General features: G+C 39.6%; 1 protein-coding gene across 5 annotated transcripts in view; it reads left to right on the top strand.

The window, feature by feature from the left end:
- The window catches only part of TRAPPC11 (trafficking protein particle complex subunit 11), a 45970-nt gene extending 28308 nt beyond the window's left edge, over positions 1-17662 (top strand). For 4 of the 5 annotated variants that reach the window (XM_037897596.2, XM_037897595.2, XM_043546037.1 and 1 more), the window contains 8 exons: positions 1623-1742; positions 3098-3163; positions 3269-3425; positions 9615-9726; positions 10356-10447; positions 10991-11124; positions 12075-12239; positions 13934-17662. In XM_037897596.2, the coding sequence (XP_037753524.1) occupies positions 1623-1742; positions 3098-3163; positions 3269-3425; positions 9615-9726; positions 10356-10447; positions 10991-11124; positions 12075-12239; positions 13934-13978 (891 nt within the window). In that variant the 3' untranslated portion in view covers positions 13979-17662. Of the gene's footprint in view, positions 1-1622; positions 1743-3097; positions 3164-3268; positions 3426-9600; positions 9728-10355; positions 10448-10990; positions 11125-12074; positions 12240-13933 lie in introns of those variants that run through there. The other variant, XM_037897597.2, reaches the window with a different exon arrangement.
- Positions 17663-19609: the final 1947 nt, after the last annotated feature.

A 19609-nucleotide genomic window follows, 5' to 3' on the forward strand; every position in this document is an offset into this window, starting at 1 on the left:
TATGGGCAAAAAAACAACTGCATTCAGAAATAAAACAATGTAAAATTTTAAGCCTGCAAGTCCACTCAGTCCTACTTTTTGTTCATCCAATTGCTCAGAGAAACAAGTTTGTTTACATTTGCAGGAGATAAGGCTGCCCACTTCTTGTTTACTGTGTCATCTGAAAGTGGGAACAGGCATTCTCTTGGCACTGTTGTAGCCGGCGTTGCAACATATTTACGTGCCAGATGCGCTAAAGATTCATATGTCCCTTCATGCTTCACCACCATTCCAGGGGACGTGCTTCCATACTGATGACGGATTCTGCTCGATAACAATCCGAAGTAGTGCGGACCAATGCGTGTTCATTTTCATCATCTGCAACCAGCAGAAGGTTGATTTTCTTTTTTGGTGGTTTGGGTTCTGTAGTTTCTGCATTGGAGTGTTGCTCTTTTAAGACTTCTGAAAGCATGCTCCACACCTCATCCCGCTCAAATTTTGGAAGGCACTTCAGATTCTTAAACCTTGGGTCGAGTGCTGTGGCTATTTTTAGAAATCTTACATTGGTACCTTCTTTGCGTTTTGTCAAATCTGCAGTGAAAGTGTTCTTAAAACCAACATGTGCTGGGTCATCAGCCGAGACTGCTAGAACATAAAATATATGGCAGAATGCGAGTAAAACAGAGCAGGGGACATACAATTCTCCCCCGAGGAGAATTATTTTTTTAACAAGTGTTATCAGCATGGAAGCATGTCCTCTGGAATGGTGGCCAAAGCATGAAGAAGCATACGAATGTTTAGCATATTTGACACGTAAATACCTTGCAATGCCGCTACAAAAGTGCCATACAAATGCCTGTTCTCACTTTCTGGTGACACCGTACATAAGAAAAGGGCAGCATTATTTCCATGTAAACAAACTTTTTTGTCTTAGCGACTGGCTGAACAAGAAGTAGGACTGAGTGAACTTTGCTTTGTTTTTGAGGGCAATTATGTAACCAAAAAAAAAACTACATTTGTAAGTTGCACTTTCAGGACAAAGAGATTGCACTACAGTACTTGTATGAGGTGAATTGAAAAATACTATTTCTTTTGTTTATCATTTTTACAGTGCAAATATTTGTAATCAAAAATAATGTATGCTTTGATTTCAATTATAACACAGAATATAGTATATATGAAAATGTAGAAAAACATCCCAAATATTTAATAAATTTCAATTGGTATTCTGTTGCTTAAGAGTAAGATTAAAACTGCGATTAGTCACAATTAACTTTTTAATGGCGATTAATTTTTTTGTTAATCGCGTGAGTTATCTGTGATTAATCGACAGCCCTAGTTTGAACTAATAGCTAGAAATCATAGGCTTGTTATGGCAAATGATGCTTAGTAATGGCTCCAGCCTACTACTGTAAATAGCAGGAGAACATGAGTAGTGGAATGACCAGAGCAGTGCTACTCTTATATTGGTGTCACACACTTAATGCTGCCAGTAGCCAGTGCTGAAGACAAGCAATTGTTGTCCATTGTGGTTCCCCTAGTCTGTGTTAACTGAGGTACATTAAATGAATGAAAGGGCAGCTCTGGACCTGCTGGTTGCACTTTGAGTACTATTTAACTAATTTTGTCTTTATATTTCACAGCTGGAAAAAGCAGTATACATTCGTTGTGGAACAGTTGGTACCAGGATGTTTCTGGTCTATGTTTCCTATTTAATCAGTGCTACTGTTGAGGAAAAAGAGATAATCTGCAAGTGCCACAGGGTATGATCTATTGAGTTCAGCACTTTGGAATGACTCTTCATTTCATGTTAGTTAATATATGAAATCATTAAGGGATTCGGATTACTTGTGTGTGATTTTAAGAGCAAGCCTAATTTCAATGGTACCCTTTGTAGAATAGTACTAAATGGATTAATTAGATAATGTGGCCAAACATATTTAAAATGTATTCACTTTCATACTCCTAAAATGTACATCATATCCAAAATAAGGTGGAAATGCAGCAGACAGGGCTGTCATATGAGATTGTGTAAGAGAGAAACCCATAATTTAGCTTCTGCCCTAGGAGAAATGCTTAGCCCAGGGGTGATGTGGTTGCTTTCTGAGTAAAGAGAAGGATACACCATGTTGCCTTGACAGATAATTCCCAATACAAAGCCAGGAGTCTACGTGGGCCATCTTGCGGAAATGTTGCTTTTTTGACATTGAAAGAGGAAAGGTTTAAGGGGCAGGATTGGAGGGATAAAGAAGAATAAATGGACACAAGAAGCAATATTTTTGAGGTGATCCAACTTCTGGCAAGTGTAGAGGAATATAAAATCATGTGTTATTCCTTAAACTTAATGTTGTACCGGCAGAGTTGTATATCTGGAATAGTTCCATGTACTGGTGCTATCACTGAACCTTAGAGGGACACTGTCAAACTGAAATTTTTTTAATCCAGGGAAAAGCGAAAAGTAGCTTCTTATTCCATAGTCACCTGCCAATTTTTGTTTTCAAATACAATTTTCCTACTTCTGAAAAGCTTTTTTCCTCCCATGTTGATGTCTTAAGTACTCAGAGTAAAACTGTACAAATAAAATAAATTAGTTTCTCTCATCTCTTAGATGTTCCTTGTAACAGATTGTCATAATTACTGTGGGAGAGGGAGGAATGTTTGGTCCAAAGTGCGGTGTTTTGCTTTTGTTTAAGTTGACAGTGACCCTTCGTGTTTAAATTTATTGTAGGGAATTTTATTGAGAATAGGTATGGTATCAACATTTTATTTTACACTTTATTTAATTCCGTTTCAAACTTGACATATTTAATGAATTAATAATCAGCATAATTTTTTCTTAGAACTGTATAGCTTATAAGGCAATAAAATACCCAGGCATTGAATGAGCATCTTCACAAGTATATCCAAGAAAGGAAAAGCATTGACTTCTGCAGTCCCCAATAGCCATAGTTGCTTTGTCTGCCCATCGTTTAGGGGAGAGCCAAAGCAGATGATGTCCTGGAGAGGGCTGGGGCAGGTGGTGATGAATGCAGTTCCCTGTAATATTAACTTCTTACCTGTAATCTGATGTCAATATCTAGATTTGAAATGTAATACAATCTTTTCCCCCTCCATGCAGGATGAAACTGTAACTATAGAAACTGTATTTCCCTTTGATGTTGCTGTTAAATTTGTTTCTTCAAAGGTATGTGTTTAGAAAATTGATCAACGTATCTTAGAATCATAAAAATCTGAGTAAACCAAATTTGACCACTAAAATATTGACACATTCTTTCTCTTCTCTTGGTAGTTTGAACATTTAGACAGAGTCTTTGCAGACATACCCTTTTTACTGATGACAGACATTCTGAGTGCTTCACCTTGGGCTCTCACTATTATAAATAGCCAGCTACAACTTTCAGCTTCCATGGTACCAGTAGACCAACTGGAATCTTTTGTGGAGAATGGTGAGAATTTAGATTATTCTTTCTTCTTTAATAAGATTTTTTTGAGGAGGATGGAGTGGGAATTGGGAAGAAATACATTTTAATACCTTATTGACAAATTCATTTGGAGTTTCTCTAAGTTATTTGAAGTAATGTTAGCACTTTGAGCTGAACTCACAAAGGGGAAAAAAATTAAAGTTAAAGGTGAAACTCTGTATCCTATTCAGTTGTTCCTGGTTATTTTTGGTATGGAGAAGCATGGAAAAATCTGATTTAGATAGTGGCAGATCTGAATTGGATTAGAGGCATTTGACAGTTTTTGGCTTTCATGTACTACATATGTCTCTATAGAATGAAATGTAAACGAATCCATACATGAATGAAATAGTGTGCGAATCTATTCAGACTCGCCTAGGAAGAATATGCAAGAAGTTTCTCCATCCTGTATTGAATACTGCCTGATTAGAATATCTTGTAGTTAAACAATAATGTTCGCCATCCTTCTGAGGCAGAAAGATAAATTTGAGGACTGTGCAGTAGAGCATTCAAAAATGTTGACTGCAGTTTTTGGTTGGAAAACGTTGATTTCATGGAATCGATGTTGAAACTTTCAACAGAAACCCGGCTGGCAGGCCAGCCCACCTGCCAACCGGTTTCCCCAGCTCCCCGCACAGCCCACTTGGCTGGCTGCTGGAGAGCAGTGGCTTCCATGGTTCACAGCTCAGCCAGGACTCCCTGTCTGGCTCCCAAGGTAATTAAGGAAGCTACCTTCCCTGGAAGCCTGGCAGCCCTGGCTCCTGTGGCTTTTTATTTTATTTTTAAATTATATACTTTTAAGTAGCTGCTGTTTTTTAGTACCCTGAATGCATGTCTGTCTTTGAACAAGAAAATACAATAAGCGCTCTAAATAGCAGCAGCTGTTAATAATTTTAAAAATAAAACTGAACTAATTTAAAAAAAAGTTTAAAAATAAGATAAAATATGAAAAAGCCCTTTTTAAAATTTTGGTTAGAAACTTCCAAAACAAACCAGTTTGTGTCCCGTCCCACCCCGCCCCCCCCTCAAAAAAAAACAAACAAACAATTTACCTTCTGCAGCAAATGTCAAAATTTCTACTTTAGGTTCTGAAACTGAACAAAAATATTTCAAATTTTTTGCATTTACAGCAGAAAGGGATTCCTGAGTCTTAATCAGCTGTACTGTGCAGTTTACTCTTTTGAACGTGACTTTGAGATTCTGTTTGCTCTGTGTAGATATTAGAGATTCCATGGTTCGGTTCAGAAGGTTCTTTATCATCCATCAAATCATCATATTTCTGTGGCCCTGTCACAGAGCAGGGCTTCTCCCCAGCTTCCAAGCACATACTGCCCAGTCTCCTTTTAAGAAGGTTTCTTTTCTTGAAACAAACAAGAGTCTTTTTAACTCACTCCTTTGCCTCGGACTTCAGGGTCACTCATCCCAGAGACCTCTGGTGCTCTTGGCAGCTTCCCAATCTTAGGCCATGTCTATACTACAAACTTACATTGACACAAGTTACGTCGGCATAAAGCTGCTGCAGTTAGTGCGTTGCTTGTGTGTATGTATGCTTGGCTCGTTGTGTCAGCGGTGCGTGTACTCACCAGGTGTTCTTGTATTAATGCACAGTGTAGTGCATCATGGATAGGTATCCCAGTATGCAACCTGCGACCATCTAGCATACAGTCTTTTGGGAAGTATTCTCAATGCATGGTGGGGCTGAAAGGAGTTGCACTGGGGTGACTGGGAGCGTGAGGTCAAATTTCCAGTTTGCTATTGTATCCATCCCCCTAATGTCATCTGTATCCCATAATTTTCATGCCTTTTTTCAAAATCCCACAAACCCGTGGGGCCCTCCTCTGTCTCTATCTCCAACAGAAGCATGGAGCTTGCACAGCTCTGCACTATTGTCCTGAGCGTTGAAACACGGGGCATGTGATCCTGCAGTATTTTCAGAGCTGCAAGAAGAACTGAATAAGTGGGGAACATAATGATTTCTTGTAGGACAGATTGCTGTAGGACATAGCAAGAACCAACTCAAGGTTGTTGGTGGCATTCACAGAGAAGCTGCGGATGACCTTCTGTATGTCACAGGCCTTTACATTTCACCCAGTGTGGTCTGCATTGAGTCCAATTACTTGTGTTTGATTAAAGCATACCTTCCAGAAAGGCCAAGAGCTGCCAATTTTCATTCACTTTTTTCCCTCTTAAGTTTTCTTCCCAATCAATTTCTCTCATAACTTTCCTCACCTTTGGGAAATTAGCCCTTTTGAAGCATCAAGTATCTATATTACTGATTGTCTTCTGTTTGCCCACAATAAATGTAATCAGATCGTGATCATTGGTTCCTAGGTAACCACCAATTTACAGGCCAGTGGTTAGTTCATTGTCATTTGTCATAATGAAGTTCAAAATCAAGTTAACTTGTACTGGGCGCAATACCCTTTTTGTTAAAAAAATTATCATCTGTGATTTTTAGAAACTCCAAGTGATGTTTCCTACTGGCTTCATGAGACCTCCAGAATGGAGGTCATGAGACCTCCAATTTTTAAAAAGGGCTCCAGAGGTGATTCTGGCAATTATAGGCCGGTAAGCCTGATTTCAGTACTGGGAAAACTGGTTGAAATGATAGTAAAGAACAGAATTGTCAGACACATAGATGAACATAATTTTGTTGGGGAAGAGTCAACATGGTTTTTGTAAATGGAAATCATGCCACACCAATCTACTAGAATTCTTTGAGGGGGTGGGGAAGCATATGGACAAGGGGGATCCAGTGGATATAGTGTACTTAGATTTTCAGAAAGCCTTTGACAAGGTCCCTCACCAAAGGTTCTTAAGCAAAGTAAGATGTCATGGGATAAGAGGGAAGGTCCTCTCATGGATTGGTAACTGGTTAAAAGATAGGAAACAAAGGAGAGGAATAAATGGTCAGTCAGTTTTCAGAATGGAGAGAGGTAAATAGTGGTGTCCCCCAAGGGTCTGTACTGGGCCCAGTCCTAGTCAACATATTCATAAATGATCTGGAAAAAGGGGTAAACAGTGAGGTGGCAAAATTTGCAGATGAAACAAAACTACTCAAGATAATTAAGTCCCAGGCAGACTGCGAAGAGCTACAGAAGGATCTCTCAAAACTGGGTGACTGGGCAACAAAATGGCAGATGAAATTAAATGTTGATACATGCAAAGTAATGCACGTTGGAAAACATAATCCCAACTATAAATATAAAATGATGGTGTCTAAATTAGCTGTTACCACTCAAGAAAGGGGGGAGGGATAGCTCAGTGGTTTGAAAATTGGCCTGCTAAACCCAGGGTTGTGAGTTCAATCCTTGAGGGGGCCATTTAGGGATCTGGAGCAAAAATTGGGGATTGGTCCTGCTTTGAGCAGGGGGTTGGACTAGATGACCTCCTGAGATCTCTTCCAACCCTGATATTCTATGATGAAACGTCACTTCTGGGCCTCGGCAACCAGCACTGACTAGTGGGATTGTGTTGTCATTCAGGCTTGGGATGACGAGCAATGGCTGCAAAACTTTTCAGACGCACAAGGCAACATTCCTGGATCTGTGGGCTGAGCTTGCCCCAGCCCACCAGTGCAGGGACCAAAAATAAGAGCTGTGCTGACAGTGGATAAGTGAGTGGTAATTGCAGAGTGGAAACTTGAAACACCAGATTGATTCCAGACTGACCAGTAACAGTCTGGAGTTTGGAAATCCACCGTGGGAGCCACTGTCATGCAAGTGTGCAGGGCCAGTAATCGCCTCCTGCTGCACAGGACTGTGATTCTCAGCAATGTAAAGCACATAGTGGATAGATTTGCAGCAGTGGGGTTCACGAACTGCGGTGGAGCAATAGATGGCATTCGTATCCCTATTTTGGCACAAAATTACCTTGCAACAGAGTACATCAATGTAAAGGGATACTTTTCTATGGTTATGCAAGCATTGGTGGATCACCGGGGACGCTTGACCAATGTCCGTGTGGGCTGGCCAGGGAAGGTGCATAAGGCTTACATCTTTAAGAATACAGGACTGTTCAGAAAGCTGCAAGGAGGAACTGTTTCTCAACTGGCCAATTACTGTTGGGAATGTTGAAATGCCAGGATCACTATTGGCATTTCAACATTCCCAACAGTAATCTGCAGTCTACCTGTTGCTTGCTGGGCTTATAAAGCCATACACCAGCCACCTAGACAGCACCAAGGGAACAGTTCAGCTACCAGCTCAGCAGGTGCAGTATGATTGCTGAATGTTCTTTTGTTCGATTGACGGGATGCTGGCATTGTTTATGCACAAGATTAGACTTCAGTGAGAAAAATATCCCAATGGTAATAGCTGCCTGCTCTGTCCTGCGTAATATTTGTGAAGCCAAGGGGGAAACCTTTCCACTGGGTTGGAGGCCTATGTGATTCTTGGGCAGTAGAGTTCACAATGGCAACAAAACAGTCAGTCTGGGGCATGGTGGGAAAGCTGCTGGAGGACTGTTAGGGTCGACATAGGTACAGGAACTCCTCCGCTTAACGTTGTAGTTTGTTTCGCTTAAAATCACATTTTTCAGGATCAATGTTAAGCAAATCCAATTTCCCCATAAGAATTAATGTAAATGGGCGGGGTTAGGTTCCAGGGAAATTTTTTTCACCAGACAAAAAACTATATAATACATATATTTTCTCTCTAAGTTTTAAACAATTTAATACTGTACACAGCAACGATGATTGTGAAGCTTGGTTGAGTTGGTGGAGTCAGAAGGTGGAAGAGGGTGGGATATTTCCCAGGGAATGCCTTACTGCTAAATGATGAACTAGCACTCGGCTGAGCCCTCAAGGGTTAACACGTTGTTAATGTAGCCTCACACTCTACAAGGCAGCTCAAATGCAGGGAGGGGAGACAGCATGGCAGAAAGAGACACATCCTGTGTGTGTGTGTGTGTGTGAGTGAGAGAGAGAGCAAGAGATGCGCATTGCTCCTTTAAGTACGCTGACACTACACTCTAAGTACATTGCCTTTTAAAAAGATCAGGAAGTTGAGATAGCAGCTGCGGCCAGCTCTCTCCGCCCTGAGCCCTCTTGTGTCTCTCCTGCTTCTATATGGCGAAGGGGTAAGCGGGGGGGCAGGAGCAGGGGGGAAGGGGACACCCTGACATTAGTCCCCCCCCTTCCCCTGCACAGCAAGCAGGAGGTTCGCGGGAGCAACTCCAAGGCAGAGGGCAGGAGCAGCACATGGCAGTGTGGGGAGGGACAGCTGAACTTCTGGCAGTTGGTAGCCTGCTGGGCAGCTGCTGCACAGGGAACTTAGGGGAGCGGGGAACTGATAGCGGGACTGCTGGTCCACCCTGGTTCCAAGCCCCCACCAGCTAGCTGCAACAGGCTGCTCTTCCTGCAAGCCGTGGACAAAGCAGGTGGCTGCCAAACAACGTTATAAGGGAGCATTGCACAACTTTAAACGAGCATGTTCCCTGATTGATCAGCAACGAAACAACGTTAACCAGGACGACTTTAAGTGAGGAGTTACTGTACTGCAGTATCTGTGCCGTGTTGACCTCTGTATATTAATCTTGGCACAAAGCTGCTCGGGGAGGTGGTGTTACTATGTCAGCATAAGAGGCCACTTACGTCAGTGGGAGACCCATTTAAGTGTAGACACATGCACAAGGCACCTTGCCTCACCCTAACTTTGTAGCGTAGACCAGGCTTTAGTTAGCTCTGCTCCCTTTCTGGAGCTTCCCAGAGCACCTGGCCTCTTGCACCAGGGACCCACCACCGGAGTTACCTCCACTTCACTGTGGCTTCCCTTCTCCAGGCACAACCTGTCTCGGTCACTCTTCCTCCCCGTCTCATTTCCTGCCTTTATAGGTCCAGGTGTAGCCCAGCCTCTTTTAATTGGCTGGATTGGGGTCACTTGCTCTACACGGGCACTGGGCCTAGCTCTACTCACAGGGACCGCGTACCATGTTGCAGGTCCCAAAAATTCTGTGCTGTCTGAGCATCTTATTATCTCTAATGTTTTCATGTACAGTTTGTGAATTAGTTGGGGGTCCCTCAGATTGTATATATTGCATATATACAACACCTTTATTCCTAAAATTTATATATAATCTGTATGTATTACTAATTTTAGTTTTTCAGATCTGGATGGTTTCTGTGCTAATTTTCAGTGTCTTTTACTTTAAAACTAAACAGAATATTGCTGATAGTTGTTTTGCAGACAGGCGAGAGTGCTAGTGAATGCTTTTGCCTTCGGTGTCCACAAGTTACTAATGGTCAAAGTGGAGTGGCTACCGGACGTTATGTAATCTCCTGGAAAAGGTAGGGATTCCTTGTCTGGTTATTTTTAAAGCAGTTCATGACTTTTCGTAGGGTGGGAGTGGTAGGGAGGATATATTTTGCTTTTTCTTCTTCCCTTACTGATCCTCACAGTAGCATCATCTTGGGTGAAAGCGGTAAGAGCCATTTTTAAAAATGTGCGTACTGCTGAAATTGCATCTAAATGGTGATATTTAAATTTGTATTAAGTTTTCAATTGTGTGATCTCCTACACTAGTTCTTCAGTTTTCTAAAGCCAATGAGTACTTCACATGTGGGGAGGGGAGGAAGAAAGACAAGTTAAAGAACACTTCAGCTGTATAAAAAAGTAATGTTTTAAATGGTCAAACGGAAAAAATAAATGACCCTAATATTTTTCCCACCTCAGTCAATATGTGGGTTTGTTTTTAGAGCAGATATTGTAAGGTACATCTGTCTTCTCTAGATTTTAACATCTTTTTACAAGATTATTGTAATAAAAACATTCAGCTAACACTTTTCACCTTTTTGAACTGTTGGGATTGCTGTAACTATTGCTTGTTAGTTTGCTGCTTGATCCCAGTATTCTGTTGGCTTAGTGACTTAATGTCAAGAATATAAGTGGAGTCTACATGTGTTGTTTTCTTTAATAGGAGTTCAGCTGTGGAAAGTGTACCTGTGGTTTGTACTGTGATCACTCTACCACATGTGATTGTAGAGAGCATCCCACTCCATGTTAATGCAGGTAATATTAACATGCATGAAATATTTAACCCTGGGCTGCATGCATGGAGTGTTCACTCAAGGCCGTGAAATCCCATAAGTACGTCTCAGAGCAGAATTTGGTACATAGGCACACGTTTGTCCTTTATTGTCACAGACTTGGGATGACCGTATTTCTCCTGTAAGAACAGGGCTGGAAGGGAAAGCCCTGCCCATGCAGTACCTGTCCTTTCTCTAGTTATTCTAATCCATACTTGTACTCCTCCTTCGCCCCCTCAATTAGTGCAAATTAGTGATATTGTGATGCATAGAACTAGTAACAGTAATTTCTGATATCTTTCATTGCTTTCTAATGTTAGAGCTGATTCTGTTATATTTGAAAACTTACAAAATTTTTAATGATTTGTTCCTGAAACATTTGATCAGCTGTACTATAGATAATTGCCACTTTTTGCAGACCTTTCTACTTTTATTGAGTCAGATTTGGTTTTTGTATGTGAAACCAAGACATTTATTTACATATCAGATTATGTAACCTTTATATTCGTTCCCTTTGTCTCCAAAGATCTGCCATCATTTGGTCGAGTCAGAGAATCCTTGCCTGTCAGATATCACCTGCAAAACAAGACCAGTTTAGTCCAGGATGTGGAAATATCAGTGGAGCCAAGCGATGCCTTCATGTTTTCAGGTCTTAAACAGGTACAAATTGTCCTCTTTGTCACTACTGCATGATGATACTTTTCACACCACTGTTAAACTATTCTAATAGACTTCAACATACTCTTTAGATTAGTGGTTTTCAACCTTTTTTTCATTTGTGAACCCCTAAAAAAAATTTCTAATGGAGGTGTGGATCCCTTTGGAAATCTTAGAGTCTTTGGACCCCAAGTTTTGGAAACCAGTCTTCTATGGTAACAACAACCTTTTGCAGACCCCTTAGATATAGTCTGCAGAGCTCCCACAGTCGGCCAACCACAGGTTGAAAACCACTGCTTTAGATTATATAAATTGTATTTAAAAATTAAATGTTTTTAATGTATCTTTACTGTAAAACCGGAAAATAAATATTAAAAACAAATTAATTGTAACTGTATTCAGAACAGATCTGTCTCCCAGCTCCGTTAAATTTCTGTCTACCAAAACAAGGCTTGTGAAATTTACATCAAGTGACCTTAGAAAGAAACACAGTACACTATGTAACAAATATGGGCAACCCTAAGTGAATGGTAGACTTTCAACTGTTACCTGTTGATAGCCTATTAGCTTACTATCAACTCTGCTATAGATCAAATTACCCTAGAGTTATTTAGTAAATACTCATCCTTAAGACCTGGTGAACTGAAGAATGAGCAATACATCTGGAGGAACATGCACGTCCAAAGCTTTTTTTTAATCTTAGGAGGACTGAAAATAAGTCATCTTAGGAGTGTCTAGTTATGCCTTTCTGGATAGGCTAAGAACATTCATATTGATCATATGATACAGTGTGTGCAGTTGGGTAGAAAAGAAAGTTGTAATATTTTGAATAATGTGTTTTTTAGTCAAACCGATTAAAGCAAATATTTAAAAGAATTATTTTTAACTTTGGAGTGTGCAAATGTTTAATATATGTATACAGCTTTCTTTCCTGGAATTATTTATGATTTTAGATACGATTGCGAATCCTTCCTGGCACACAGCAGGAAATGTTATATAACTTCTACCCTCTCATGGCTGGATATCAGCAGTTACCATCTCTTAATATCTTGCTGCGGATCCCAAACTTCACTAATCAGTTGCTCAGACGATTCATACCAACGCACATTTTTGTAAAGGTACGGTTCTAATGGAGGCTTTTGGCCCCTTAATAACAAATGAATTCTTTCAGAACTTACTTGGGATTTATTTTGCTTTTGAGAACTGCAACCCCAGCTCTACGCTTAGCCGATTAACTGAATGGACAGTTAACTAGAGAGCAGGCTTGTCTTGCTTTAAGATGCACAGACACAATGCTGAGACCGTGGACTTCACTGGGGCTCTGTGTGGGTGCAGCAATCTGCTCAGGCACGACACAGTGCTGGACTGGGCTCTATATGAGCAACAGGCACTTGGCTCTTAAAACCATCCAGAATTACTGTTATCCTCCTGGTCACAGGATGTTATCCATTTTGCAGAACATTTGGATAATATCTTGTGACTAGAAGGATAATAGTCATTCAATTTAAAGCTTCAATTAAAATTCTGTCTGCATTTGAGTATTGGTGGAGCTGCATTTGGTTAGAATATTTCCAAGTTTTCATTTATTATCTGCCACCCATCTTATATTTATATTACTCGCGTGAGAATTGATTGCAGAAAGTGAAGTGTGGGTGTTCATCATGTGATGGGTTTTAGGGTTTTGTGGGGTTCCAGAATATTTCTGAACCTAAATTACTATTAGAGATAGAAGATCTAAGTGCACATGAAATTTATGGTGATTTTTTTCTACAATGTTGCAGCTACTCAGATATTATGAATACCTTGGGATGAAACGCAATTTTCAATCATATCATGCCAAACAGGTTTTATGCAATCTTTCTGGCCCTTTCCCACTTATTTTAAAGCTTTTTACCCAAAACAATGCTAGCTAGCTAGCCTTGTGTCTTTCCTTTACAGGATCTTGTGTTAACCTTTCCTATTGGAGCATAAGCAGTGGGTGAGAGGCCTGAAGTGTTCCTTTGTGTCTTTGAGAAAGGCTTGTTCGAACGTCTATAATCCTCTCTCTGTTCCCTGAAAACAGGCTTTGCATTCCTCCAATTTTACTGCAGCTAAGAGGGCTGGGTGGAATTTATTATTTATACACACTGTCAGTCAATGTGTCTCCTAGATCAGTCATCAAGACTTGCTCTTAGGTCAACACAAAGGTCTGCTCCCTCCAGGGAAAGGAGTTCTGAGCATTTACAAGAGAACCTACCTTGGTTTTTAATTCCTTTCTTCTCTTCTTCGGGGTCATCCGAATCCCAACGTTCATTCTTGTGTGCTCCTGTGCACAGCTATGCTTTTCCTCTTAAAATACTCCTTTTCCCAAGGGACCCTGCTTCAAACTTATCCTAGAACCTTCTGGGGCTGTTCCTGCTTCATGCATGTATTTACCATCAGCATCATTATCAATATAACTTTTGTATTGCAGCAGTATCCAGAGAGTCCAGTCAGGGTCAGGCCCTATGCTAGGTGCTATAAGACATATATAAAGATATGGAGTACTAGTGGCACCTTAGAGACTAACCAATTTATTTGAGCATAAGCTTTCGTGAGCTACAGCTCACTTCATCGGATGCCCTGAAGAGCTTATAGAGGCAATTGGGAGAGTTAGAAGACTTGAATGTAGATAACATCACAATATTTTTTGCTGCCATTGGAAATACTTTGAAGTTAGGAAAGATACAGCACTGATTATACATTGTAGCATCCTGTTCATTTATGATGATGTTGCTAGATGAATTTCATAATCATATATAATCTTTATACTGACTCTTCTTTTTCTTTAAAGCCACAAGGTCGCCAAGCTGATGATACTTCTATCGCAGCTGCATAACTGCAGACATGGACTTATGCACTAGAAGGAAATGGGATGTTGCACAGAATGTATAAAATTTTGCTCTTTGAACCATAGCTTTGATCAAACTTTACGAATTAAACTTTTATTTTTAAATTACAATTATGAGCGCTATCAGCAGAACTAATGTTTAAACATTTAATTTTTCATAAAATTTCACTAATGAATAAATATACGGAATAAGTTGGTGCTCTGTTTAACATGAACATTCTTTCTCTTGAAGTTAATTTCATGAATGTTAAATGCTTTTAAGAAGTAGTATTATATGGAATGTCTTGAGAATGAAAATGAAGAAAACCAAGTTCACTTGCCCAAAAAAGAGAAGTGCCACTTTCTTCATTAATGATGGCTTGAGGTGCAATGTCTGTGCTTTTTGTTATCAGGATTTACAGCATTGAAAGTGATCGTATCTGATAAACTTATTTTTTTGCCATTTATGTTCAGAGGGTAGAACAGCGGGCAGCAGCCTGGACTCTCAGATCTATAAATGACTTACTACTACAGATGGAACTGTTGGCATTGAGTGGCTTCCTAATGCTTTAAGCAGAGTCATTAATTTAAAAGGCTCTCTTTTTACCAGGAGAACTGTACTTCAAAATGTTTCACTCAGCAGTGACTAGTCAGTAAAATATGGAGTCTTTGTGAGCAGCTTCATTAATTACAGTTGTACTATCCAACATTAACCTGAAATGGTTTGAATTGTTAAAAATGCATTGCTTCCAGGTTAAAGAAACGTTTTGACAGTATTCTGCTGTGGCAGTTTAGAGGTACATCTTTGTGTAGCTTCACAAGCTGGTATTTAAAATATTCACAGTCAATCATGTAAATAAAAATTATGTTGTGAAATCTTCCATTGTTTAACTTTCTAAATAGTTAAATTAAAGAAGTGAATTTTGATCTCCTGGAAATTATCGTATTTATTGTCCAAGTGAAGTTATATTAAACAACTTATTGTAACTGAATATTTGTGAAACTGAGCTGAATGTGTTCATTTCCCAGTTATATTGATTTTTATGTAATGGATAACTGTCTAGTGTGGTCCAGTGGCTTAGTGGATAAGATTCTGAACTTGATTCTCTTTTATGTCTGCCTTCAGTATCCTTTAGGACAGAGATTCCCAAACTTTTCTTATTGCATACCTCCTTCCAGATCTACCAGCTGCCCACACATCCCTACTCTTTTCATCACTGATATTGTGTTCTTCTTAACACTACCTGTCTTTAGCCATCTGTCCATATTTCACCATTATGTACAGATATAGTTATTGTGTGACCTATACAACCGAAAAAAAACCAACCCCTAACAGAGTTCTGAGTTTGATTAGGCTTGACTGTTGTTGAGCAACTGAACCCGCACTGTACAATGATTGGAGGTGAGGGCTCTGTACGTCAGTGCTCTGTGTTTCAGTGTTCTCATTGCTATGTCTTGAAGTAAATTAACTACCATAACGAGTTTTAGATAACGAGTTCCCACACAGCGGTAAAGCTCGTCTGAGTAGGCTATTATGAAAATGCGATACAGAAAGTAATGCATAAATAAAAGCCACCGTTACACAATTTCTCCTGCGTACCACCCTTCCCCCCAAGATGTCTTGCGTACCCCCAGGGGTATGAGTAGCACAGTTTGGGAACCCCTGCTTTAGGGGACCGACCCTTAACATTATTTAGACAAAAACTATAGTGAAGCCAGTAAAAGTTTTTGCTTGTAAGGACTTCAGGGTCTAGCCCTAGATGGCTGATTTTAGAATGGCAGTAGGAGATTGAAGGCAGTTGTATACCACTCACTTCTCAGAGCTGAATATAGCATTTCTGTGGCGTACATATGAGGCTGGAGGGAGGTTGTTGGTTATTAGCATGAAGGAGAAGAGGGCTGCAAATCCTATTGGTCTCTTTCACTCTTTTCTCCCTGATGCTTTCAGTTGCGTTTTATCCTGTAGTCAAATAAAGGGAGTTAAAATGCATTTTCAGGTGGCTGGTGTACAGCATTTGAGTCCAGAAGTGCACCTTTCAACCTTTTTTTTTTTTTTTTTTTTTAATAGAAGTGAAACATATTTTGCCCTCTTGGATTGTCCTTGGTTTCCAACAAAATTTTTTGTTCAAACTGCAGTTCAGGCTGAAAGAAACTTCGCTGAGGCTTCTATGCTATGCTACCTTTTCTGAAAGTGTTTAGACAGCTATAAAATAGAGAACTGAGATACCTTTCCTATGTAACATTCTAATAGTAAATTATAATGACTTGTATCCTTTTGAAAGGATACAGGGTATGTGCATGGGTATTTAAACACCTTCTCTCAATTCCAACAACTTGAAATATGTCTAGGAACAGTGCAGATTACCATCTCTTATAAAATCAAATAAATTAGGCAAAATTATAGGAAGGGTATATTGAAGATCAGAAGTACAATTTATAATGAACATTATATAGTTAACAGTAATAAACTAACCAGAAATGTGAACTTGTAATATACACTGTGTAGGAAAAAATACCCAAGGATTGTATTTCCCTACCCATTGTTCATATTTTTCTCTTTTCTCCCTTCCCCCTTTTTCCTCTTCCTCTTCCCCTTCTCCCCCTCCCGCTCGAAAGTTATCACTTTGGTTTGTTTGATTCTACTCAGACTAAACACCGCAGAGCAAGGGTCTTGTTTTATTTGCCCATATGGCACCAGGCATGCCTGTTGTGCTACAAAAATAAAAGCATTATCCATATTAAACCCCATATTGTTTGTTTGCCCAGTTTACCAAAATCAGCTTTTATGATTTCTTCTGGAATGAGGCCTCAAACTTTAGACTCACCTGAATATATTTTTTAAATTGGAACCTGCTATAAGTTGCATGTAACATCAAAGGGAAATAAGCTACTTTTTAAAAGGCATTTTTATCAATGTAACTTTCCACATGCAGTCGTAAGCATAACATTGTGTACGTTTGTACAAGGTCTAGTTTGGCTACATGTTAAAACTCCTACTTTATGCAGATCAAAGTTGATACCCATTTAGGAGATGAATTACATGTTTTAGTGATTGTTACGGCTTTCAAGAGGAGTTGCTTCCCAGTCACTTAGCTGTCCTTGCTTTGTCACAAGATGATATTGCATTGGCCAAAAGAGGTGGATTCCAGGTAGAGCAAGAGCTAAAGGCCAGAAACTGAAAGCTCAGGTCTGTTGGTCAATTTTTACTTTTTTCTTTCCCCCGTCCCCTTTTTCTTTTTCTTGATGGGGGGGAATTAGTGCCCTGAAGGAATCAGCATTTTTTAACAGCCTTCCATTCTGAAATTAAACGTGGCAACTAATATGCTCTTAAATGAGTTTTAAAAGGTATTGCTCATTCATGCTTTATAGCCTAACCAAACGTTGCATAAAATTTGCAGAAATGTGCTTTACAGCCCTACTGTACAGAAAGTGCAGGATGCTTGCAGTATCTAACCTTTATAACCCACTTAGTAAAGAACATTTAAAAAGTGGTAATTGCATATGCTCATTTTGTTTTGGTACGATATTATATTCTGAAATGCCATTTAATGACTCAAGATCTTACAACATACTGTCTGCTCTGTTTCAGGTGTTTCTTTTTTTTAATAAAAGTGAATTAACTATTCTTCCCTGGAATGAATGAAAATGCTATGTATGCAAATGTCTTTCCCTCAAATAAATCAATGAAAATCTCTTGTAAAGTTGATTTATTGAACCCTAGTATATTATGCTACAAAAGAAAGACTCTGATTTCAAATATGTTACTAATGTAAGTCAGGAAAAACCTATGCACATTTGCAGACCTTGGGCCTAAGTTTCTAAGAGCAAAATGGGTAAAGACATGTATTTTAATACAATTTTTGACCTACCTCTGTCTTTATAACAAGACTGTATAATTTATCTTCATTATCCATATCAGGCACAAAAGCCTGCTTTGAACTCTGCATTTTTGGTACCTGATTCAATAACATCTGGTTCAGAGGATCCATTGAACCAAGTCAACAGAAAGTTGCCTTTTTAAAAAAAAACAAACAAAAAGTCTCCCACTGTTAAAGCTGACACAATGTTAAACATGAAAGCCATGAGGATAGGATCACAGTTACCTACCTTAATGTATTATCTTGATGGTGGAATTCGACTTGGGAAGTTTTTTTAGTTCAAATGTTTATTGCACAGGAGCTAAAGGAATGCTGATAAGAATGATTGATTGAATTCAGTGAATGAGTTTTTTAGGTAGTAAGAAAGGAATTGTATTTGTTATATTCCAGATACGCAGATTCCACAGAAAGTCATGCTTTAATTTCAGTTGACACATTTCTCTTTTTCATTACATAATGGCCAGATTCTCAGTGGGAGTCAGATATAATTCTAGGTTTCACAGTAGCAGCCGTGTTAGTCTGTATCCGTAAAAAGAAAAGGAGTACTTGTGGCACCTTAGAGACTAACAGATTTATTAGAGCATAAGCTTTCATGAGCTACAGCTCACTTCATCAGATGCATACAGTGGAAAATATAGTGAGGAGATTTTATATACATAGAGAACACCAAACAATGGGTGTTACCATACAGACTGTAACAAGAGTAATCAGGAAAGGTGAGCTATTACCAGCAGGAGAGCAAGGGGGTGGGGGGAATCTTCTGTAGTGATGATCAAGGTGGGCCATTTCCAGCACTTTACAAGAACAGTAAGAGGGGAAATAAACAAGGGGAAATAGTTTTACTTTGTGTAATGACCCATCCACTCCCAGTCTTTATTCAAGCCTAAGTTAATTGTATCCAGTTTGCAAATTAATTCCAATTCAGCAGTCTCTCGTTGGAGTCTGTTTTTGAAGTTTTTTTTGTTGAATTGCCACTTTTAGGTCTGTAATCGAGTGACCAAAGAGATTTGAAGTGTTCTCCGACTGGTTTTTGAATGTTGTAATTCTTGACGTCTGATTTGTGTCCATTTATTTTTTTACGTAGAGACTGTCCAGTTTGGCCAATGTACATGGCAGAGGGGCATTGCTGGCACATGGCATATATCACATTAGTAGATGTGCAGGTGAAGGAGCCCCTGATGGTGTGGCTGATGTGATTAGGCCCTATGATGGTGTCCCCTGAATAGATATGTGGACACAGTTGGCAATGGGCTTTGTTGCAAGAATAGGTTCCTGGGTAAGTGTTTTTGTTGTGTGGTGTGTGGTTGCTGGTGAGTATTTGCTTCAGGTTGGGGGCTGACTGTAACCAAGGACTGGCCTGTCTCCCAAGATCTGTGAGAGTGATGGGTCATCCTTCAGGATAGGTTGTAGATCCTTGATGATGCGTTGGAGAGGTTTTAGTTGGGGGCTGAAGATGACGGCTAGTGGCGTTCTATTATTTTCTTTGTTGGGCCTGTCCTGTAGTAGGTAACTTCTGGGTACTCTTCTGGCTCTGTCAATCTGTTTCTTCACTTCAGCAGGTGGGTATTGTAGTTGTAAGAATTCTAGGATCTATTAGCAGGAATGTTGTAAGCAAGATACAAGAAGTAATTCTTCCACTCTACTCTGTGCTGATTAGGCCTCAATTAGAGTATTGTGTCCAGTTCTGGGCTCCACATTTCAGGATAAATGTGGACAACTTGGAGCAACAAAAATGATGAAAGGTCTAGAAAACACGACCCGT

This window comes from Chelonia mydas, chromosome 4, assembly GCF_015237465.2.
Source record: "Chelonia mydas isolate rCheMyd1 chromosome 4, rCheMyd1.pri.v2, whole genome shotgun sequence".
NCBI classification, from domain to species: domain Eukaryota; kingdom Metazoa; phylum Chordata; order Testudines; family Cheloniidae; genus Chelonia; species Chelonia mydas.